This window comes from Lipophrys pholis, assembly GCF_963383615.2.
Source record: "Lipophrys pholis genome assembly, chromosome: 2".
NCBI lineage: Eukaryota > Metazoa > Chordata > Actinopteri > Blenniiformes > Blenniidae > Lipophrys > Lipophrys pholis.
Window position 1 is genome coordinate 15,963,386 of NC_137636.1, and position 26,072 is coordinate 15,989,457.

General features: G+C 40.1%; 1 protein-coding gene across 2 annotated transcripts in view; it reads left to right on the plus strand.

Moving 5' to 3' along the window:
* furina (furin (paired basic amino acid cleaving enzyme) a) overlaps positions 1-26,072 on the plus strand; it is an 81,568-nt gene that overhangs the window by 24,536 nt on the left and 30,960 nt on the right. For both annotated transcript variants that reach the window (XM_080458376.1, XM_080458377.1), the window contains exon 3: positions 19,124-19,222. In XM_080458376.1, the coding sequence (XP_080314502.1) occupies positions 19,124-19,222 (99 nt within the window). The remainder of the gene's footprint in view (positions 1-19,123; positions 19,223-26,072) is intronic.

Below are 26,072 nucleotides of genomic sequence, written 5' to 3' on the forward strand. Positions count from 1 at the left end.
CTTACCCATCTGCTCCAGTGGCCACAAGATAAGACTGGGGGTACTGGGCACTCCATGTGTGAACGTCCTGTTTGTCACTAAAAATCAGTATCCTTGCCAAATGAATCCATGCAGGATTTATTGAGATGAAAAGTAATAAAATGCACTAAGCCCCGGTGGTTTCTCGTTATAAAGCACTAACAGATATTCCTTTATTTTTCCCAGTTGAGTGACTCAACCAGGACAGTTAAATTAAGTTGCTGGCAGCTGGCGTAAGCCACAATTGTTCTGCACTTGTGTTAGAGGTAAGTGATATGTCCGTGGAAGTCTTGGGTTTTGGCTCCTTTCTCATGTCACTGCGCCCATAGCAAGGACGGAACGCTCCTCTCCAAGCAGGGCCACGCAACCCAGCCTTCCTCCTCATGTTGAGCACATGCAAGCCGACCCGGGAGGTGGTGCAGTTGTTTGAGGTGCAATTTGAAGCGGGGGAAGGCTCGATCTGATAAGTCTTTTACAATAAAAACATTGAGGTGACTGTTTAAAACCCTGTAACTAGCCTAATGGAGACAGCTGAGTGGGAGGAATGCAGAATTTGGGTGGAACTTTATTTTGACGGCGGTGCGTTTTTTTTTTTGTTTTTTTTTGCAACAGGAATCCTGCTTAGTTGTAACAGTTTTGAGCTGGTGTTGTGCTGCAGTGTTGCATAGATGCTGGAGTTAGATTTCAGATCAGGTGTCGCTTTCGCTGATAGAATTAGTGTCGCTTCGCAGGACAGCCAGCAGCGAAGAAACAGGTTCCTATTGGAAGGGATTTATCTAACAGATAACTGTGGAATATAATGTGTGAAAGATGCACTGTTGCCTTTTAGTGATATACATGCTCAGTATATCCTCTCTATCTGCCAGCACAGTTGGGTCTTTGCAGTGAAATTAGAATACAGGGAGCATTTAGTTTGAGGTCTTCTCTTTTTCTATTCACTTTTTTTTCTATTAAGCCTAAAAGACCTCAGTATAGTTTATTTCAGTCATGTGCGGAGTCCACCTTGGAAGCAATCTTGTCAAAATACAGTTTGACTCAAACAAACAAACAATTCTGTGTTTTTGTTGCACATCAAATTCATTTTTCAAAGTTTTTCAGAGCCTCCCAATCATGCACCGGGCTGCCCCCCCCCCCCCCCCCCCCCCTTCGCAGCACCTCACTCTGAGTGGGCGCTTATTTGTTTTTAAGTGTTTCCAGTAATGTTTTGGTAACCTGCCAACTTGGCAGGGATCATTTCTAAATGTGCTAGAGGTGGAGTTTATTTTTTCTGATATCCTTTGAAAAAGGAATGTTTGTCCTTCGAGCATGTTATATCTTCCACTTTATTGATGTGACAGACTCGTCAGGTCTCTCTGTTCTTCTCTTCCCATGAAACTCCTTAAAGTCGTCGAGTTTGCGCTCAACAGACGAGTGACACGCGCGCTCTCTAAAGCGGAGGACTTCTTTCTAGGTCATCTATCCATGTCGCAAAGGATGAAGAATTCACCACATCTGTGTACAGTATCAGTTGTTGGTGTGTGTGTGTTCATGAATATTTTATTGCTGATGTAAGTTATGCATGAGTAAATTCCCTCCCTCCCCCTACCTCATCAGATGTTTGTGAAATTGAATCCCTGGATGCATACTATTGAAGACGGTGCTCATCATTTTTATTGTGCATGATGGTTTTGCTGACTGAAGCCACGCTCAATGAATTGGATGCTTTATGGTCGGCATTTAACTGTCGCAGTTGTTGTTTGCTTGGGATAATGCTTTCAATATCTGTTTTTGGCCTCTGCGCAGTTTTGTTTGGAGTTTTGTGTCTTGCTTGGCACTCCGAGAAGGACTAAGTAATAATCTCCTTCCATTTAGAGTTAGACCACAATAACATTAATTAAGTTTACCACAATGTGTCACATCTGAATAGCTGTTAACAGTAATTGTTTTCTTATCGTTTGCTCATCTATTCAGACAATGCAATGTTTTATATTTGTTTTAGTGACCAAAAGACGTTAGAAACACAAGCATGAAGTTTCTTACCTTTTGGCTACAATGGGCTTGTATGAATATGACATCAGATTCACTATTAACTTCATATAACTGCATAAATCAAGATTAGAAATATGAAGTATCCAACATTCTCTGAAGGGTGTGGGCAAACATTCACAGTTACTGCCCCAATTATTGCGTGTTTGGCTATATCTGCCTCTACACTTGTCCAGAAGTGTTCATTTCCATAAATTGTTTTTCCAGGAAGAAAAACATGGATTTCACCAGTCCTGCTAACAGAGATGAAAATAGTTTGTATTGAGTATTGCTTTAGTTCATAGCATTATTTGGCAATAATGATCATCAGCTGATTCCTAATTATTCCAGAGTCACATCTTAATTTCACAATTAAACCAGGGGAATAACAGGGCTTCATGATGTAAATATGAAGATAATCTATTACAACTGATGCTGCAGTAGGCTCACAAGTCCGTGGACCTCCAAAACCCCCAAGAATGTTCACATGCCTTTCAGATTTACTGCAAAATACAGAAAACAAGCTGCCAATGTAACTCTAAAGAGGTTTTTTGAGAAATCTTCATCTCTTTGGGAGAGTTTCTGTGATGCCTGCTATTCGGAGAATATTACAAATGTTTTGGACAGAACACTGGTGGTTTTTTTCTGGTGAGCTGCAGTGGCTCATGGTGCATTGCTTGTTCCCCTTAGTCTACGCAGACGGTGCCTTCTAAAGCACAGTGGAGATGCTCCCAGGTTTTCACTGAGAGCCGAGTTGAGAGTCTCACTGATACACAAACTAAACCAGAAGAACAGCAATTAAGTTGCTTTGGAAATAGAGTCCTGTGCTGAGCTTAGCTGTGAGGGAGCTTTCCCAACAAGTGGCTTTACTGTTTAGTCCACAGAAAATTGTCATACTCCCACTGCTTTCTACACACATAATACTGCATCATAACACACACACATACACACACTCTCACACACACACACACAAAATAACCTTGTATTATCTTTATTTGTGCCCTGGGTTCATTTACTTTTGACCTCTTGTTACATTGTCCTGGCTTACTGCATCCTCACACACCAGTGCAATGTATTTGTTATGGTTACAGGGATGATAAATTATTTATAGCATCTTAATAACTACACACACAATTGATGGTAACTGTGAGCTAATCTGGGCCTCAAAGGAATTTTTAGTGTATTGTTGATTATTTTATGCTTCCGGCAAAATATTTGTTCAGGAGTATACATGAGAACATGTTACCAATATCTCCTCGTGTGCTAAAGTGAAGAGAAACCGGTAATGTGAGCACATAGATAACGCATAGAACCAACGGTAGTACAGTGTTGTTCAACTCAAGGAAATGTTTGTGGTCAGCCTTCCTGCCATTGTCCCAACCATCATGCAGCACTGTGGTTTGGCCGTCCAGAATATCCAGAGAGCTGAATCTAACAGTTGTGGCTGTCAGCTAGATGCAGTTGGTGTGTTAGAGTTTGTGGCTGGACTGGACTCTCTGAGAAAGGAATGTTTCCCTTTGTGGAGTCCTGTGATCTGACATGCTACCACAGCACGCATGCACGCACGCCTGGACAAGCGCACACACACACACACACACGTACCCTCGGTAACGGCTAAAATACTTGAAACCGATTCTGTAGCTGTCTGGTTTTCTTTCTCTTTCTTCCATGAATGACATATTTTAGCATAGTTGATCCAAGCTGGTACTTGATAAGGTTATTCTGGCTGGTTGCACCTATAGTCCATAGACTTTGATGGCGTTACGCTATACTGAAAACCAAACTCAATGAACTGAACAATGATGATGTGGTAAAATGTCCAGCCCTGATGATGCTAACGGGAGAGGGAAAGATCTGCTGGTTCAGCACCGCCTGTACACCTCAACATCTACTTGTGACGAGGTTTTCTCAGGCAACACGTAAAAGCATCTGTGTGAGTAGATTATGCGTGTGGGGGGGATATTTAATGGGAGCCCTGACATGGATACCTGCATTGTAAATTTGGATTTCGCCCACTGATATTTCCACGGTGATACTAAACACAAGCACATGCTGGGGCCATATTATGCTGTAATTAAAGCCCCCCCACAGCTTGCATTCTTTCATTTACTTTGTGATGTGGACTGATTTTCAGCTGCATTTGGACAACTTCTATTTCTCCCGTTGACTAAATGGGAGACCTCTGCTGTGCAGTATTTCTAACTGTTCATTTATTGTAAGCTAATTGAGCTCCCTTTTCATTTTATTTTATGTTGTTTTTATTTCCTAATATTCTCAGAAAGCATGGGAGAAAACACAGGTGGCTCTAAATGACAGTTTCTATAGGCTTCATTTGGTGACTCTGCAAGCAGTGGAGCTCATGTAATTACATGCTTTGGGGGCTTGTATGTCAACTGCGATGTAGTCTAAAGCATCAACTACAGCAGCTGCCTCTTGTTAAACTATAAACCAGACTTTACTACATACATACAGTTTTCAGATTGCATGCAGTAATGTTCAGTTCTGAAAGATTTACTTGTACTATATAAACTTAATTGACTAAAGGACAAAGCAGTCAAGTTTTTGCTCTTGATTTACTTGATTATATTGATCAGTTTATGTTCCTTAACAGAAAAAAACCTCAGGAAAGAGTAGAGCATCCAAACTAGGAATTGATGCCTCTGTAAGGTCACTGCCGGTATCCAGCCATTGTGTTGTGCTCAGCTCTGTTGTTTTCGCTCTCGCCTGCTGTGAGTGAGATTGAGGAGGAGGTGGAGTTGGGGAAAGAGAACGTCTCAGAGTCTGTGTACTCTGACGATGTGGAGCACATCCTGTTTCCATGAGGGCCCATCCAACAATACTGTAGTCCGCCATGCCATGCTGTTTAATGGGCATCTTTACCAGTGTCCCATTTAGACCAATGCCAAACACATTCCGCCTTTTTCATTCAGTGTTTTGAAGTGTCTTTGTCCTTCAAGGCTTGCTAGTTATGATCGCTAACAGCCAAGTGATGAGTACAGAAGAAAAAAGAACACAATATGGATAAAGTTACCAGGACAGCACTGTGGCAGCACACTGTAGGAACCTGTCCCAGTCGTACTTTAATTTACAGTACAAAGTCTGTGTGAACCACTGAGAGAACGAACATCTGTACACTTTAATTGATCATGGTAAGTGAAGCATGCAGCCTCTCCCGAACTGTAATATTTAATTGTGTATGCCAATTTATGAGAAATTTAATCATTCAAAACAGCTGGCTGTATAGAGTGTTTCACTGCAATCCATATAAATAAGTCACAAATGCTTCATAAAAAGCCGGTTTCCAAAGAGCACACTTATCATGCATATTGAGAGGCCATTTTGTCTGACATTGAGGTTATTCAAGTGAGCCAGCAAGATGTGCTCATAATTAGTTTTGGTGATTCATCTTGTGCAAACACGCAGCTTTCTCCACTCATGTTGCGTCACTTAAATTGTATTGATGTTGGGCTTGATTGTAATGTTTTTGTTGCCAGGATCACATATAATATGCAAGGCAATGCACTGCTTAATGTCTATACACTCGCCACTCTCTGGAACGAGTCTCTGATTGATATTATTTTTATGCCAGGCCAAGTGCAGCTTTACTTGACAGGGAGCTGAAATAAAGGCCGCCATGTCATATGAGTTTAATGTTCCTTGACAAGGCACTGACTGCTTTTTATTCTCATAATGTAGATGAGACCCAAGTTGTTTTGCGCTGCGCTGCTGCCTACTGTGAATAATTGTATATAGGAACCGCATTCAACATATCTTCCCCAGATTGCTGAATTACTTGGTTGGAAGGGCTTATTTGTTTACTGTGCTGAGGGAATGGGAATTATGAATAATTTTGTTGATCGACATTCATCCTCATAAATGAACAGATCAATTTCAGACAGGAAGACACAGAGTCTATTGTGACGGCGACAGTTGGACACAGTTATCATGTGACTTATAAGTTGTCGTTAGCCCATAAGATTTTAGACTAATGAAGCAAAATGAGCTGCAAGGGCCCAATTTATCTAACATTGATGGTGCCTGTCACTAATTTTCTTTCTAAATAATTGGCGATGACTGTACACTCACATGCCTTTTATCAGAAATAAGAAGCATCATATAGTTCAGCGTTGGCGCAAGATCTTCGTATTCAAAGCACACCACTGTTTTAGTTCAAACTGTGAAGGCAAATGATTTTTCATAATTAGTTGTAATACAGCATCCTAATTGCAGATGATAATGTGAAGGTGTCCTGTGGTTTACTTTGTCTTGTATTAGATTAGATTTTTTTCCACATAAACAGTTGTATTGTTCCCTCACATTGGCACACTCCCCCAGTGGTTTTACCTGCTCAGAGCGCTCCTCCATTTTTACTGGCAGCTGACTTTGTTGTCACGCCATTTGCAGTTATGGACCAGTGGGCAGTACATCGTAACTGCTGCTTGCATGCGTCTAAAAGAACATGATAGTCCTTTATTGTGGTACTTGTGGAAACACACTGCCTACTGAAGCACAGCATGTGTGTCATTGAAGTTGTGGGTCGTTTTTTTCTTTTTGTCTTTTGTACTTCACCTACGGAAGTGGCAAGATACTGTAATAAAGCAAACTACTGCAGTCAAATGTGACTAATAGTGTACCCACTGTTTGGCAATTCAATAAGAAATCCTGCTTCTTGATATTTTCCCTGTTTTTATTTCCCTTAATTAGAAGCTATAATATCAGAAACACATTGTAATATCAGGCTGTTCAGCTCAGCAGGACTGTATTATAATAATATACAATAATATATAATAAGCCTTAATGAACAATATAGCAGAGTTTATAACTGAATACATTGGCCTGTCATAATCTATGCATCTATAGAGTTGTCTCACTATCTTCAGCAGTGGTTTTTAATCTTGATTTGACTGTGACTTTCACAGAAGTTGCACAAGTTCTTGATCGGACTCAGCCAGCCATTTTGCTCTGTGAATGTAGGTCAGACTTGGGTGTGACATGCTTTGCTTATAAAATCGACTTGAAAGATGGCGGAGATATTCAAGGAAATGATCCTTTACTTGCAGGATGTTCAGCCGATAAATATCAAAAGTGCTCTCAGAAATGGTTCATGGCAGTTTCCTGGTACTGTTCACAGCCGCGATACAGTAATTTATGGGAAACTTTGATGTTGGTGCGCAGATACTGCCATAAAGCTGGAAAATGAGTGTACTCATTATGCACATTTATGCTGTACTGATGTTGTGTCTATCTATACTGTTTAGATTATGTGGACTTTCATCAGCTTGTGACAAGGAAACTGTAGAAAAATATATTAATTTCACAATCTTTTTGTGGTTTTCGCACTTTTTAAGTATGAGTAGTCACAGGATCAATTTTCTTGCAAACTGATGCATATTTATCCATGAAATTGATGTTGAAACAGGTTGAGGGAAATCAAACAAGTGTGCGTGTGTTTTCAGTGATCCGTAGGACGCCAGGTACCCACTGCTAGATCAAATTCACTGTGTGTATGGAACAGAAAGAAGATTTTGTCAAAATTAGAAACTTGGTGATAACATTAGAGAAGCAAAAAGCCCTAGCTTGTACTCCTCCCTAAGGCAAGACAATAGCTGTCCTGATAAGCAATGACTGATGAGATAGTCTGTTATTCAGCCAGATTATTGCACTAAACGGCTGTTTTCTAATCAGAAAGGTGTGCAATGCATACGATTGAGAATCTACATCAGTTATGTCTAGTGGGTGTCATGATATGAAAAGGCCCGTGGCATTGAACAAGAGTACAGAGCATAACAACATTTGTTTTGCATTCCAATGGAAAATCTGATACGAGCCACCCTCCGTATCATTCCCATGCTTTGAAAAATAAACCGCTCAATTGTTATGCTCACACTAAATAAAATACTTCAAATATACATACTTTACATTACCCTGCCCAAAAACATCCTCTTACCACAACACCACATTATCATAACTGAGCCAAGCTCCATGGAAACCACAGTAACAAACAGTGGTGGAGGGCCTCCCCTCCTCCATCTGTGTGCTGGTTCTTGTTTTTTGAGATCTCCCACTTCCAAAATTGCAAAACTATAGTGTTTTAGATTATACAATGTTCTGAATTGACTTTACAAATACTAAACATTGGCTGTATGTTTGGGGCTGTTTTCTTCTGCTGCAGAATCAATCTGTAGCTAATGAGATACATTCTTGCTGGACATCAAATTTAGAAACTGTCAAGTTGCAATTGCAAAAAAATATTGCTCGCTGTCAGTTTTATACTCAGATAAAGTAGTAGTGGTAAAGGTGTAAATGAACACTTATACTTATGTAATATATTAAGGTGGTCAGTGTCAGGATTAGGTATCACTGTCAACGTTATCATTGGCATATACGACATGTTCATACGACAACACGAGACGGTGGAGCAAGAGTCTGTCTGACGGCTTGAAGTGTGAGCCGGGGGAAGGGGCAATGAGTTATTCAGAAAGAGGTGCGGCTGCTGTCCCGAGTTCACTGACTATACAATGAATTATACACTGAAGCAAGACATCCTTCTCACCTTTTGGCCAAAGTCACTCTGAAAACTCGGCCTCTGTGCACCTTAGGGAGACCTTCATGACAGTCCATTAAATCGAGGCACAAGGGTTTGGCTACATGTGGTGGGCGAGAGTACAGAGATGGAGAGTTAGTCTGAAATTAAGAGAGTGCAGCTCCTCAAATGGCCCCAGCGGCCCTCCAATGGCAAGAACCTGCTTGGTATTTCTGTCCAGCAGCAGTGCACTATCTTTGCACTAAGACTAAAAAGGGTAGATGGAATTAGACGCCAGAGTTAAATCTTATTAGCTCCTCTCCCTCTGGCAATCACCTTTCACACTACTTTCATCGTGTGTGTGTGTGTGTGTGTGTGTGTGTGTGTGTGTGTGTGTGTGTGTGTGTGTGTGTGTGTGTGTGTGTGTGTGTGTGTGTGTGTGTGTGTGTGTGTGTGTGTGTGTGTGTGTGTGTGTGTGTGTGTGTGTGTGTGTGCGCACACAATTAGAATGAAACGGTAGCCGGAAAAATGCAACAGATTATTGATATTATAATTGAAATGAAGCCTGTTATATTTACGTGCGTCCTTGTTCTCTCAGCATTATACAGCCAGCGAACTTCTTTGCCAGTTTTGACGCACTGTTAACTCCATCATAAAAGTTTTAGATCCAGCTGTCAACTTCACCGTCAAGGACAACTCTGTATATACTTTGTAAACTGACCTTAAAGCTCCTCTTACCAAGCCTGAAACCTTTCAAGTGCACAGATCTTGATTCAGAGAGCAGAAATTAAATGAGACTGGAAGTTTCACGCTCATCGTTATTTGTGACTCACTGTTGTATTAATATCACTCTTCATGCTTATTCATCAGTTCCCAATAATTCTGTCCAACTCAGGATTATATGCAGCACGCTTTCATGTCTTATATAATGACATTTATTCTAGCACTCCTGGCAGGGCACCTTGAGGCTAAGAAGCAAACTGCGTCTGATGAAATGCAGTTCAATTCATGACAAAATTGTTTGTCTCCATCATTTTACATTGTTCAGCATAGTGTGGAAAAAATGCTTCTTTATTATTTCGCCTGTGGTATTCAATAGTGTAAGATGATCTCAACTCTTTCTGTAATTATTTTTATTCAAAGCATTATCATAATAAACTTCTTAAAATGTGTTTTTTTCCCCTGCACTTTAACAGGCTTGCTTTAATCTTATAGTTGACAATTGATGGCACATCAAAGTGTTGCATGTAATGGGGCTTTGATCCTCTTGGCAAACATGGTTTTGCCTTGAATGTTGCTCAAACCATTCTATGATGACCATTCTATTTTAGGGCTTTAGACTTGTAACAATGTGCAAGGATTGAGTGTTTCTGTCTTTTTTCCAAGGTACCGTCAACATTCACTATCTGGTAGTTGTTTTATTACTGTGTTTTTGACAGCACTGAGTTAGTACTTTATGTTACAAATGTGACACAGTGGTAAATATTGTCTGATTGGATGGTCCCCTTACAAAATGCCTGGAGCCTTCTGAAAACTAGTATCTGCTTTTTGGTAGTTTTTGAATCTTTTGTGGAAGCGTAAATAGTCTAGGTGTCATGCGATGACAGGATATGAAAAATGGATTTTAAGGAATTAAGGAAGTTGTTTTGATAACTAATGGTGAGATGGTGGTTCTGTTTCAGCCACATATTGATCGTGTCAATGGGGATATTCTTGAAGCCATGGCTTGTCAAATGTACAGAATAATAATTTGCTGAAACCAAAATGAGGACGCTTGTGGGGAATCAATTAAAGTTAGTTGGCAGCATGAGAGCATACTTAAAAATATTTTGATGAAATAAATGTGGTATAGTAAAAACACACACACACACACACACACACACACACACACACACACACACACACACACACACACACACACACACACACACACACACACACACACACACACACACACACACACACACACACACACACACACACACACACACACACACACACACACTGATTCCTCAGTATTGTCAGTTTTGAAGTGCTTGCAATGAATAGCTTAGATTCTTGCCACGTAACATTAATGTCCTTGTGGTTTTCATCACGTTGACGCCTGACAGATAAGACTTCAGTAAACTACAGAAAGATGTTTTAGACTGTGCTTCCTTGGTGACATCTGTGAATGTTTTTCTGGGTAATATAGAATGGTCGAGATAAGTTTTTTTCTAACAAGTCATCATGTTTTCAGGTTGTGTCCTAAAGTAAAGGTTGATCATTTTGTTACTCCTGAAAACCCACAGCCAAACTATGTGATAACTGAGTAGTTGGGGTGTACACTATACTCATGCGAAATGTATAATGAGTCCCTCATTTTTCAGCAGTTTTGTTCTTTAAAGCTCTACAACAATGACAATTTTTTCACAGCTTCTGTCACCAGGTGTTTTTTTTTGTTGCTATTAAATGCATTTTATTTTGATGTTTTTTTAAAAGCTTATTTTTGGCAGTGTTTTATATCCTTTTACACATTTGCTGGTCAGTGTTACTATACCATTTAATACAGGTTCAAAGCTCAGATTAGATTTAGTATTCCCCTACAGTGTCAGAAGCAATCATACAGTCTCCTCGCCCGGTGATAGAACTACCTCCCTTGAGATGAAAACCTGCTTCCTCCCTGTCCCTCTCCAATTTCCTCCATCTCAGTTTAGCTGTGTCTCCCTCCCACACCTCCCCCCAATACACGGTCCTCCATCTCTCTTGCTCTCGCTCAAGCTTGCATGCACGGCACCCGGCGATGGATGCAGGCCACTAATGAGGCTGGACTCATCAAGGCATCTGCATGAGATTCCACGACGTGTTTGTTGAGATCACCTCTCAGCTGTTAATATAACTCTAATGGGGCAACATTTGATTCCCAGCAGACAGATCATGAAAAGTTGTTTGCTTCCGGCTGTCAGAAAAATCCCACGAGTGGAATTACAGATTCTTCACGCTGGAAGTTTGGTGGCACTGGTCACGCAGCTGAGTGTATGGCTGTATGTCCAGTGTTGATGTTGCACTGTAATAAAAGTGGGTTGTCTGTGAAAGTACCTATGATAGAAATTCAGTTTTAAAACTATGTGCACCAGAAACTTTGAGCAGGTTTTTACTTTCTGTTTAAACACATTTAAAGAAAGCAACAGTGACTCGAGCCTATAAGTAGGATGAAGGCTCTTTGTAGTCGGTGAAATCGAAGACGTGTGGCTTGTACCCAAGCTGTGTGCAATATAAGAAAATACTTAATACAAACTGCACAGCCAACACATCTTTTCATCAATTTTATTGGTCAGACACCCTCGTGAGTTTACACAATCGGTTGAAGAAGTTATGAAAGTTTTGAAATGCATTTGCTTAAAAGAATATAAACTTAGTATTTGCTTCAAGAAAGGAACTTTTTGTTTCACCACACATGCACATGTTTAAATTGACCCCTTCTTTTCATTTAGTTAATTAACACTGCTACTATTAATTGTTTGGTTGAATTCCATTTCATTTAGGAGTTAATGGATTGAAATAGTTATTTTTTTTTATAATTGATACACCACAACAGCTTTCCGTTTTGCGGCAAAATTCAGGTTCAGTTGCAGTTGAATGCTTTAATGCTTCTGCTCCCTGTTGAAGACCACCCAAGTTGAAAAATCTGACAAATTCTTCGCAGGTTAAGCCTGAAGACTTTTGTTGCCAAAGGAAATCATTTCGGAGTAATGCAGCAATTTCTGTGTGCACAGGCAGCACAGCATCCTGGGAGATGTTTACAGAAAGATAAATTAAATTGAGAATTAAATATTAACGAGAATGAAATGTTGGCGGAGGAGGAGTAATGAATGACACTACAGTACCGCTGCTGCAGTTGGAATAATGTAAATAAATGCACTAAAGTTGACTTTATTATTTTTCCCTGATGCAAGTAACATGGAGAATATTTAACCCTGTAATCCTTTGCTTGTTACCACTGACTGGATCCACAGTTTTTATTTGGCACTGACTTCACATTTATATTTACATTTGCGAAAGAACCAACATGCGAGTAACACTGGGATGTTTTCTTAAATGAAAAAAGAAACTTAGTTAACCATTTCATTCCTTTTCCCCACACGTGTGAACTTCTCATAAACATAACTCCTGGGCTGACGTTTTGAAAACTACCAAAACGCAAACAAATTAAGCTCTGTGCCTATACACCAGGCTTCTGCAGTACAACTGTCCAGTCATAGACAAGTTTCAATGGTCTGTCACAAATCTGTAACATGAGGTCGTCAGTACTATCAAAAACACACGATAATACTGAATAACGTCTTAAGATGTTATTATTGCGGGGGGGGGGGGGGGTGTCTCACTCATAGCCATTAAATCCAAAACAAGCTCTGTTGGCTTTAGGTACCAATTCATCTTTCTTTGACCTATCTCCATAAAAACAGATAAAAACAAGGCAAAGTAGAGTTGGACTATACTTTTGACAAAGTTACGAAGCTCTTTGCTGTCTTTCTTAGATATAGTTTTCCAATAGTGACCCCAAAAAGAGCAACGTAATCTCACTCGAACATAGTAAACAGTTATCTTGGACAGACTGTAAGTATAGATTGATTTTTATTTTGAAGAAGTCCTGCTGATCACCTCTTTTTCAAAGGGGCATGCTCTGTTCCTGGAGAAAATTTTCAGAAATACTTTTCAGACTGAGGTCAGAAAGACGGCTAGAAACCTTTTCCTGGGAGCACCTGCTGCTTGCAGCTCCTCTCCGGATGAAAAACTTCTTTGAGATGACATCTCACTCCATCAAGAGGCTAAAGTTCACATCTCACACCATGAGTTTCTCCGGCTTGGTGGGCTGGTGAAAGTATTGTGTGTGTTCTCGCTATTCTTTCCTTTTACCATGGCAATATGGTTGTTTTTTTTCATATATACATGGAGAAAAAAAATACTCCAGTTTTTCAAACGTGGTTGAATAGCTAGAGGGTAGAATCCTTGACTTAGCTCATAAAATTTTTTTTTTCCATATCACACACCCGGATAGAGTGATTGCCTGTCAGCTTCTCACATGTATTGACTTTTCTATAATTGATTATGATGCTCCCCATGAACTCTGTACAGCTGAGGCTTTCTTGGTTGTAGGCTTGTGCAGCTGTATACATGTTCTTCTTCCAGCACAGTGAAGACACCGCAAGGAGTTATTCATTTGAGAACTGCTCTCATTGACCCTGGAGCTAATGGCCCTGCAGCAGTTCTGCCATGACATATCAAACTTTTCACATGTCCTTCTTCTCCATTAAGTCAGGAGCGCTGTATCGTAGGAATTACTGCACCTCTTTTAATCAATACAAAAATCCAGAAGAGATGGGCGCAAACAATGTGCCGCAAGACCCGTGTTTTTATTGGGAACTAAAAAGCCAGAAGTTACCTCTTGTATGTTTTATTATTCCTACACCACCTTTATATGACCGAGTCATCCATCACTGTGGTTAATGTAGTTTCGTCAGTACATTGAGTGTTCATTTCATTCTCGATACAACTTCAACATTCACGGTGTCCTTGGTAGTAAATAAATAGAATGAGTGTCATGTGGTTTTCCTGGGCTGCATCAAATCGCTGTTATGCTGTCAGTGTAAGATGCTAGTTTTCATGAAGCTATGCAGGCACCATTTCACTGCCAAATAAGAAGTGAAAGGGCCGTCAGATTGGCTGACAGTGAAAAAGAACTATAACGAAATATGTGATCTTCGCCTCATGACTCAGACCGCTATGTCAGCGACATCGCCACCGATTTGGCTATCCTCCACTCCTTCACTACAGGACCTTATGACCACTAACGACAGCAATGTGGAACGTTTCCTGACCTGAACTTGTCAATACTCCTGAGCGTTTGCATTTGCCTTCTCTTCTGATCTCTAGTGTGTTTTATCGTGGAGTACATTGACAAATCAAATCAGCGTTTCGAGTGACACGTCTTTGTCTTTAAAACAACTTCAATTCTCCTTGGTATGCTTGTGTTCTTCATGGCAGGCAGGTTGTTATGAGCATTACAGAGTGTGTTCTGTGGTTTTAAGCCGTCTCGATGTCTTCTAACTCCATGATGTTGACACGAGGGCTCTGTGGGGGCCAACCCAACTTCTGTAGGAGTCCTTTTTCTTCTTGTTGTTGCCGACAGTTATTTATAGCTCTGAGTGTATGTTTACGGCCGTTGTCATTCTCTAGAACAAATTTTGGATCATCAGAGATTTCCCTGATGGAACTGTGGCAAGATGTACCCGAACTTTCAGTACCAACGATTTTTTGAAGCACAAAACTTAAGCAAAGTACCTGAAATTGTTCCTTTTTAGCACAGCAATGACATTTGTTTTCCTGCTATTCCACACCATAAAGGGTTTTAAAGACAAGAGTAATTTGAGCACAGAACATACAATGCATTTGTCACAACAGAAACACCATCTCGGTTTTAGAAAACCTGTAGCCTTTGGGCAACAAACTAAAGTATCCGCCCAAGTGATTTCCCAGTCTTCCATGACCGGAGAGAGCCCAGAAGGTTAATAATTCCCAAAGCAGCAAATCATGTTTTGTTTTTTTTGCACAGTGGCCCAGAGGCTGCCACAAAACTTGGCACTCTCTTTTTTTTTTTTATGTTTTATCAGAGCTTGAAGTCATACTTTTTTTTATGAATTTTAAACAAGATGTCAGCTTTCTATATCCTTGTAAATAATGAACTTATTTGTTGTCCCTGCAACTCAGATGTCCCATATTTCACCATCCATTTTAATCTGCTTGTTTTTGTCAACACCATTAGATTAATTAACCAAACTTTTTTTTTTTTTTTTTTTCGAACAATCGAGGTGAATGATGGACTGTGCCAACAACGATAATCTGTATTTACTGTATAAACAGCGGGGGAATGTGGACTTGTTGAGAGAGAATAGTGTGTTGATAAATAGAGTAGCTGAAGTTTGCCTTTTAAGGCTTTGTAAACCTAATAATGTATTTCAAGTTGTGTTCGATGTGTTCTCTCCACCAGATCACTTACATGTGTGTCCATTTGACCACAGATGACTGAAAAACAGGTTTATGAGCACTGAGACAGAGCGAATGCTAGGACAAATAAGGGTGGGAAAAATAATGAGCAGATACTGTGTAATGACTACATTTAGTTTACCAGAAAGGCAGGCCAGTTGTACAATCCCATTTTCAGGTGTGTCGGCAGCTCAGGCTGCTCCACCATGTTTTAAACAAAACTGCTTGTTATGTCAGGCTGCCACTGTGCCGGTCCGTGGCCCTGTCCTACCCTTTTGCCACAGAATAATTAGACTCCTGCCTGATGATATAAACAACTTGCTGAACTATTTCAGGAGCCTGTATCACGTCTCATTTTTATTCAGTCCATCTAAATTCACTGAGGCAAAACGGGCTGTGTGCCATGGTGTTCTATAATCAAATGTAGTACCATAAAAGAAGTTTCAAAACCGATGTTATGTTATGAATTCCTCAAATGGAAATTTTGAAATCCACTGGCGTGCCTAATGTTGGAGGCTACGTATGGAAAACAGCCTCCTATCTTTGTATTGCAGCTCTAAACCTCTTCCCCAATCTGTCTCCAGACATTGTTTGGCTCTTTGTAAAACATAATTGTGTCAACAATCACTAGAGATGAGACACCAGACCTTTTGATAAGTGCTTTCCCACCAGGTAAATTTAGCAGGCGGGTGGGGAGCAAACACGCAAACAAACCAGCAGACAGTAATTTTCCACTGTCTGTTATCATGCATTTTAATGAGGTTGATGGATTAATGCTTCACTTCAGCAACAGGCCACTTGGTGAGCACCGGTTAAGCCTGTTCCGCTCTAACAGCGCCCGGCTTATCATCAGCAGTAATGGTCACTCCAAAGACCTGATCCGTGTTTCCACATCATTTTCCCACCTAAATGTCTTTGTCGTGAATGACTTTTTTTTCCAGTGGAAAGCAGTTAAACATCACTGAAACAATGTGGTCTTCAGATTAAATTGTCGAAAACATACGCTCTCAAGTGCTGCTACTGATTGCGAGATGATGGTTAAGCTGCAGGCTAGACGTTCAGCACGACAAATGGGCGTCATTTTGTTGAGTGAGGCAAGTATGTGTGTTCGCGCACATTTTCGCAACACTCGAGCAGCTTTTAGGGGAGTTGACCTGTGTGCGTGTGCGTGTGTGTGTGCGTGTGTGTGTGCGTGTGCGTGTGCGTGTGCGTGTGTGTGTGTGTGGATGTTGTGCAAGGGTGTTTTTGTGTCTTAGAACAGATCTCTGTTGCTTTGTCTCGACTTGTGTTTTTAGAGGGCTTGTCATCACTTTTTGAAAGATGCTGCATGTGCACACCACAACTTGTTTGTTCACTATAATGATGCGCTTTTGGAGATAATATTCTCCTCCGTCAACACAGTTTGTGAAATATCTTACTAATCCTCAAAATGGAAGATGCTTAACCAACAGTGTGTTGTGTTAACTGTGGTGGATTATCTTTAAAACAATGTCTGAATGGGCCCATTGACAGTCAGTGCACTTTTTTTTTTAAAGTGAATCTTTTCACCTGCACTGGTGTTATTCAGTGTTGCTTAATAGATCCTGCGAGTCTCCTCCCATGTCTTTGATCATTGTCAAGCCTTCCAGGCTGTTATCTGGGCAGACACAATGGGCTCACGTCCTGCTTTTATACTTCTCTTATTCAGAAAAGGGTCTGTTGATTCAGCTAATGCCTTTGGATGTCAGTGTTTTATCCCCCTTTATATTCAACGTTTTTTTCTTCGGTCTCGTTCTTTAATGATTTTGCACACTCACTCGCACAGACATACACGGACTCGTGGTTTTGGTAGTACCACCTTTGAGCTCAATGCCACTGTAAAGTGACCCCTCCTTCATGGCTATTGCCTCGCTATTGTCTGCTGTCTGTGTGTGCAGGGGCTTTTTGTGTCAGCCCGGCTGGAATCGTCCTGTTTACTGTGAATAAATGGGAGCAAAAGTTCAGGGGGATTGAGCGGTGCCTCTTAGAATGAAGGAATGTTGCAGTACATACTGCAGTACCTGAGCTCTAAATCTGCCTGCGATGAGACACAAAAAAGTCCTGTTCAGATTTTTAAGCTCTTTGAACATCACAACTTCGCATAAGTTTATGCAGCTGATGATCATGTTAATTTTGTGTTGCAGTAATCTTCCGTATGACTGTCTGATTGTTTTTCCCTATTTTCTTTTTTTGTGAAATAATGAAAAATTCTGAACAGCAAATTAATTTCACAACAGAAGTTTGAATAAGTTTGATTTCTTGTTGCATTTGGATTCCCAAATGGAAAAAAAACCCAAACATACTTTATAGGATTTATCCATCGATATGCCTTTAGCCCTAAAGATCTGAGGAGAACTAGTAATAAAATCAAATTGACTGTAAGATGGAGAAGCCAGACACTTTTATCTTTTTAACTGTTGAAATATTAAAATATAACAGGACGCTGTCAATCAATTAATAGATTTAGCACCCGTGTAAATTCACACCATACAATATTATTCGCTTTGTAACTGTTCTGCTGGGCCTTGAAGAGTTCCTCATTTTACCAGTCCACATACTCTCTGAAGTTAAGTGTGTCACTGCTCAATATTAATGACCTCAATTATACTCTATTAACTGACTGAGCGATGTGGATTATGGGTCGCGTATAGGATTTCCCACAGGGTAATGTGTAAGTTGAGCTGGCGGTGCCCAAAAGGGAGGCTGTTTGAGGGTGAGCTGAGTTCACCACATTAAATATGGAAATAGTTTTATCTTAATGAAATGCAGCTCTTCTTACTGGTTTATACTTCCCATTCGCATGACTTGCATTAACACTGCAAAATGGAAACATTTTTACTTTGCAGATGCAAAATTTTAGGGAATTATTAAACAGAATATGTCGCTTTTTAACAGAGAAATTGACAAAACATTTTTTTTAAAGATTTGGGACTCGCAATGATTTGATTCGAAAATATTGATCCCTCTGAATATAGTTGCAAATGATATTAGATTTACAGTGTAACGTGTGAAGGTCGGATGTCTTCGAGCTCCTGTAGGGTCATGTCAAAATAATTTTCAATCAACAGCAACATGTGCTATTTGTTCTTGCAGACGTGTGTTGTCGTCTGTTTCCTACCCCCCCCCCCCCCCCCCCCCCCCCCCATTACCCTGTCTGCAATGGTTCAGTAATTTTGATAGAAATTGTGATTTACTAGTAGCAAAAAGTACAACTAGTGTGACCAGAGTAATTTCATACTTCGTTGCAACTATTATCATATGTAGAGGTTTTTGAGAGAACACATTTCACAAACCTTTTATTCAAAATTTCTGTATTGAGATTTGCACAGAACAAAACGGGCAAAATTACAGGGCAGTAATAGTAAACAGCAGTTCCGTCTCAAAGCAATATTTCATATCTGTCTAACGCACCCTAAACTATTCCCACAATCCCTGAGTTACCACACAAAAAAAATAAGAGGAAAGAGAAAAAGAAAGATGTATAAAAAAAAAAAAAAACTATTTTGACAATGGATCGTACTGCTTTTGTCTTTGTAGGTCTTTGGTGACTATTATCACTTTCGGCATCGCACGGTGGTGAAGCGGTCGCTTTCTGAACACAGGGGTACCCACATCCGTCTGCTCAACGATCCCAAGGTAAGAATGTTATTTTAGGGGCGGCAATCATCAGTTTTGATGATGTTATGCTTTTTTAAGTGTGCATTGATGATGCTGTGGATGAGCTTGTTTCTTGCAGTTGGGAAGAATACTTGCATTTCCTGTACAGTTGAAACCAGAAGTTTACATACATTGTATAAAAAGACACATAACCCCCCCTTTTTTTTCTCACTGTCTGAAGTTAAATCAGTCTAAACTTCTCCTGTTTTAGGTCAGTTAGGACTCCCAAAAGTATTTCTATTTGCTAAATGCCACAATAATGAGAGAGAGAATTTCTGAGAGAATGTTTTATTACATTCTTTAAAGTAAAAAGTTTAATTCCACAAAGATTGCTATGTCCTTAAACTATGTGACAAAGCCCCGATGATGTCATTGCGTTGGAAGCTTCTAAAAGGTTAACTGACACCGTCAGAGTTATTTGAAGGCTCACCTGGGAATGTTTTTTAAGGCCACTCCTCAAACACACTGCTTCCTTGTTTGACATCATGCGGAAATCAGAAGAAATCTGGCAAGATATCAGGAAGACAATTGTGAACCTCCACAAGTCTGGTTCGTCCTTGACTTGGTCATACCTCTTCTGCCTGGGTGGCTCACCGCTCCAGCACAGGTGCAAACACATGAACAAAACCCATGAACGTGAAGGAATAACATGCAAACTCCTATTGAACCACAATATATTAGAATCGTTCATCTGTAGCTGTTGAGAAATGTAATAAAGTCTTAAAGTTTACGTTGTCCTTTGAAAATACAATGAAAACGTGTTGAATCTTTCAAATACAGTTGATAATTTGAGTTTGTTTACTCACTAACTGACCAGTGGAATAAAAGGCTCTATTAAAAACAAATTAGAGCGCATAGCTGCAAGGTAGAAGGTCAAACCCTTGGCCATCTATCATCTTCTTGTAAAGGCTGTATCAGACGAGCCACATTTACCCGAGTACTCCAATGGTGAACCTTTGCTTCTCTGTAGATACTCCCCAGACACACGTTGCCCCTCTGTGGCCCCAGTTCTTCCTCCTTGACTGATCTAATTTGAAATATCACATTTTGTGAGTGTTTTGCAATAGAGTTTGAGGTTCGTGTGAAAATGAGTCCGTGTCCTACCCCACTGGGAAGGACAAAGGAAAGAGTGTGAAATTAACATTCATGGCTGAGGATGAGAGTGTATGACTGCATTTTTAAAGAGTAGCCCCTTTCATTAAACCTCTGAAATTTCAAAAACACTTTTGTGAAGCTACACAAATAGAAAAACCTTGAACAAAAGGATATTATGAATACAAATCTTTTTCCAGTATGATTAACAAACAACTGAAAGTAGCAAGAAAGTAGCTCATAGCATCAAAACAAATGCACCTGAAATGGAAGTCTTTTTATGACAAGAAAGACAAATTGGAAATGTTTTTTCTATATGAACATTTTGGAGCATGTACCAAAACCTACCACATTATTCATCTGTTTTGACTTTCCTATCTAAGGAAAAAAATGTGTGTGCTTTTCCCTATTGGACTGTAAGTGCACTGAACACAGTTCAGATGATGCCATCGTTTGCAAGGCCCGAGACCACTGAAACTCTTCATGATTCATTGAAATACATGTAGGAAAAGGCAAAATTGTGCTGCATGTATTCCCAAAGGAAGAAACACACAAGCCTCACATCCAGTCATGCAGAATTGTGCACAGTTGTTGCTTCTGGTCTGAATTGGTTAGTATAAAGTCAGAGCAAAGCAGCAATGTTTTTAAATGTGAGAAGCTTAAACGATCCATCCTTACGAGATCAGCATTTCTTTTGAAATGTAAAACATTTCCAGTTTGTGTCCTCTCACGCACGTGTACACACACACACAGCGATTTATGGACACATGCACATGCATGCACAGTCCGCAACTGATGGCGACAGGTGGCCATGCACAATGCTTCTCTCACCGTCACAAGTGATTTGGTCTTCGTTGTCAGGAAAAGTGAGAAATGAACCATTAAACCTCCAATTAGTCAGCAACTGGCCTAATCTGTAAAGTAACCAACAATTATAGTTTAAAAAATAAATTGTGGAAATTACATTAGTTTGTTTTCTATTTCAGTTATGATAAGAGTTTGGACTAAATTCAGCTGATTTATTTTCACAACAAAAGTTCAATTAAAGTTTTCAGTGTTTTAGAGCAACTGTTCAACTCTTACATTATTCTGGAACAAAACAGAAAAAGAAATCCAGAGAAGTCTCTCCTGTATTCCTCCCTGACATGCACTGTCAATGTGAAAATAATGATTTGGAACTGCTGGCTGTGATGTATTTGTGCTCCTCTATAGGTCACTGCCTGACAACACTGTGGCTTTAGGAGCACATTCACCCAAAGAGCTAAACAACCTGTGGTGCATTTGACAGGTAGCCGACCCAGAGCTCAGCGGGTGTCAGTGAGAAACAGATCTGAAATGACTGTTGCTTCGTTTGCTGCCTCCATGGGACTTGGTCAGGCTCTTTAACTCCGTAGAGGAGCTGTTATTTGTTTCCCAACTTGAGCTAAACAATTAGATATGATTCACATTATTCTCAATGCTTTCATATTAATGTTCACTTTGTCTTGCTGTCATCTTTGAAGATGATCGCAGCATAACTGCATTGACTGTAAAGTGTTTCCTGATTTTTATTATGGGAAAAAAAAATACAGTGGCAATACACATTTCAGAATATAGATATACATCTGTATTTAGATTCACTCACGTGCTTCTGGAGAAACAGACACCAAAACAGAAGTTATTACCCTATCTTATCACTGACCATGAGCACAGTACAGGTGCAGGCGGGGAATAGAGCAACTTCTGTAGGGTTTGTTTGCGTACAAGCTAGAACGGGTCCACCTCCCACTTTGGGATTTCCTTTGACACTGTGGCTTCATTTCCTGTTGTTGAATTCCTTTTTTCCCCCAGCACCTCAGAGAAAGTGGAGCGTTACAGTTTCAGGTCCTCCTGTATGTTCAAGAAGAGTCAGGGCGGCTGGTCGGTGGTTTACCAGATTTTGTTTTTGTTGTTTGTCTTATCAAGGGAACTTTTAAATCTCTGCAGTAGCTTGCAGATTTCTTAAATCATCCCCTTATCCCCTCACACTAACATCAACATATTTTTGTAACAGCTTTATCAAAGTGGTACGCAGCCAATCAGGATTCACATTTCACTCAAACAAAGATATTGCTAAAATATAAAAAAAAAACAGGAATTTGAAGCCATACAGAGCGTGTCCCCGGCTTTTAAACTGATTGAGACGAAGCCTGAACAAAAGACTCGGTAAACCTTTTTTTGAAGCGCTTCTAATTACTTACAAAAGCACCTGGAGCTGTGCCAGATCTCACAGACTGACGACAGAGCCCCGTTAATAGGGTCTGCTGAAGATTTAAAGCTTGGGTCTATCTGCTTCCTCCATGCTTTCCACTGTTCACTTTTATTCTGCTGTTGATCTGGTTTGTTGGTGTGGGCACTTTACTTCGCTTCAGTGTTTTTGTCTGGTTAGTTGAACAGTAAAAGAGAAAAAGGCAGACATAGCACAGCACTGAGTGACTCCAGAAATACTGAATTTCACAACATGATTGTCATTTTGTTGACAATATGAGGTTTAATCACTGCGGGCCATAATACTATCTGCTGTAACATTAAAACAAGCCTGCGCAGAAATAGAAATGACATTGCTGTTGAACTGTGCTCTAGTTGCCAATGTATTCCACTATGGTAATGATCCAGTCTTTGGCCTTAAAGGGACTTTTTTTTTTATATTGAAGTAGGACAAAGCAGTAGGTGGGCAAAAAAAGCTCTGGTGGGAAATCAATGCATTAAGCAGATAGGACTCTCGTCCACCTAAACATGAGCCGGAGCAGCCTGTTTTTGAACATTAGATGTGCATTGGTTCGGTCTGGGTGTACAAGATAGACACACTTCTTCATTTTCAAAGCCCATTTATGATTAAAAAAATGTTGTTTGCCCACGTTTGGGATTATTAAAGAATTTGAAAAAGACTCTTCATATGAATCTTTCAGAACAGATATAGGAAATGTTTGTTGTTGTTACACCTACACCAAAAGCGGAAATCTATTTTTCTGCTATTTTATAAGTTTGGAGACAACTTTCTTTCTTGTGTTACTTCAGAAGATTCTTTGCCACATTAGTCCTGGCATGCTGTGTTAAAAATGATGATGATGGTAAATAAAGTAAGGTGCCAAGAATATATTTCTGTAACTCTGTACTCACTGCACGCTTGCCGTGTGTTTAGTTTAAAAACAGACCTAGACCGTCTGATTTGTCCCATTATTTCCTCTTCACTGGAACTAAAACAGTCCGCTTTAGTACAATAATTAGTTGAAAATACCATCTTTGCTCCATTCTGATTGACATTTCTAAGAACTGTTTGTGACATTAATATGACTGGCTGCACAAAATAGCGGGAAATCACTAGTGTTACTGAAATGCCTGCAGCTGAAGGCTGCAGAAGTTGTAGCTCGTGATATGTTTGTTGGATGTCTGAGCTTTGATTGAGCAGTCATCTTATTGCGGTGTAGTTAGATGAGTTTTGACTTTAATGGGCGAATTGATGAGTGGCTAGATTTCGATTTTACAAGGAAAATACAGCTTTTGAATTTGCTCGTTCGCCGGCACTTCCATGCTTCACGTTAATCTACTGATCTACTCTTCAATGTCCCAGAATTGAGTCTTTTCTGTTTGCAGTTTGCATGTTTTCTTCTTGCATGGGTTTTCTCCAGGTATGCTGATGAATGCAGTAGAGTGTTCAGCAGGCAGGAGAGCAGTGACAGCCGGCGTGTGCTCCTTCACATTCTGCTCAGAGTTTTCTCCAATATTGAATATATAGTGAGGAAAGGTATTCTCTCCACAAGTCCTGTGAAAGATCTCGCAAAAATAAATTGCATGTATGAACAACTACACCCCGAAGGGATGAATCAGATTTCTTGGGTTGAATTTTGTGCCTTTTTTGGTGATCTCAGTCGAACCTGTGGGTGTTCCCCCCTGCCAGACTTGTTATCCCAGGGCACTTTGTTAGACACTGTAACATTTCTATAATAGTACCAATCAAGCAAGTGACTAGAAGCCGCCACGTTGTCAAAAATGGAATGATTAGTGTCTCTGAGTTGGATGGTTTTTTGAGTGTAGGGTAGTGCCGAACACAGCAACTTAAAAGTTACATCATGTTCTTTGGTGATAACGCGATGGCTTAAGAAGCTGATCTGATGCACACAAAACTACGTGCACTGCACAGGTGTGATAATCTTTTCCCACATACACTTCCTGTGGTGCTGCAGACGAGAAGATTGCGTGTGATGTTTTTTGAGAATTCTTTTACACATTTACAGTTGGCATGGAAATGAAAGACCATACAGACCTCCGCTCTACGTGTGTGAAACCAAGATTTGATGTATGATTGAAAAACAGATAAAGAAGTAGGAAAGGGGAAATCACAAATCGCCTGATGACGCAGGACAAAGTAGTTGGTTTTTTCCATGATTGAAGCGTAGACTGTCGCAGTATTTAGACACTTCGCACAACCAAGTCTTAGTTTCTCTGACAGTATAATTCACTTTAGTCAAGAATGCTCTTTTGTTTATACAAAAAGCCTAACACAAGTTGTTCTGACACAACCCCTATTATCTCTCTAGATAATTAATGTGGGTTGTCATTGTGGGAAAGCCATGTCTGACACAGCAACTCGTCCCTGAAATGTAGCAAGTAACTGATGATATTGAACTCAGTGTTTTGAAAAGTCATATGCTTATTTTAAAAAAATCGAAACATCAGTGTTGGGGAAAGTAGCTTTAATAATATTTGACTACAGAATGATTTACCATCTTTTCTTTCTTTTTTCATTGTAGCTTCCAACTGAGTTTGGCAGAATTAAATGGGCTGGCAGTGAGAAACAGACATTTAATTTTCCATATGTGGGAGATAAGATTTCCTATCTTTTTTGAAAAGCTGGAAAAATAGAAGTTATATTGTCTCTTTTTATTTGCTTAGACATATTCCAATGTTTTTTTTTTTTGAGTGTGTACACAGAAGAGACTGTCAGATTCAAAATGGCGTGAAAGTGGGTTTTTGTTTTGTTCATCTGTGCTGCAATCTTTTGGCTGCAAAAAGAGATAACTTGCTTGTTATTTCTTTTCCAGCAATGACAGAATACACATGAATGTTGATGACCAGCTGAAGGTTGAAAATAATGCCTGCACCTTTTAGTGGGAAAAACTTTTGTTTTGACATATTTTCTATTTCTTTGACACCAACAGCTTTGCGACTTTATGTGACCTGAAAGTGTGTCACTCCCTGTGCCCTAAGTATGTCTCCAATGTTCCTCAAATGCCATAGTACCTCCTCATTGCGCTGACTTCTCAATGGGAGTTGGAGGAATCTTAGGATAAACATCTCTTCCATTTTGATTGATTTATTCATTCATTAACTTTGCAGCCGAACCTCTCGGTCGCTTCAAGTGAAATTCTTCCATTATGTTATTGTTGTGTTGTGTTCAACACTTCAGCGTAACAGTTAGTGTGTCCTTAATTTCTTGTCTTCATCTTTCCCTCCTGTGTCTGGTGATCTGCAGAGGCGGAGAGAGAGGCGCGCCATGATTTAGGTGTCCTTCACATCAGCTGCTCCGTCCTTGCAGCAGGCAGTTCTCTATCTTCTTCCTCAAAACAATTTTTCTCCGCTCACCGACCTGGGTGATTTGCTTTACACGAGGCGCAGTCCTGCGGTGGGAGTACGATGCGCGCTTATTTTCGCGGTGTGCATTCTGCTTCTGTCAACACTTTCTGCAGGCGCGCCCACATAATGAAAGCCTGATGCAGAC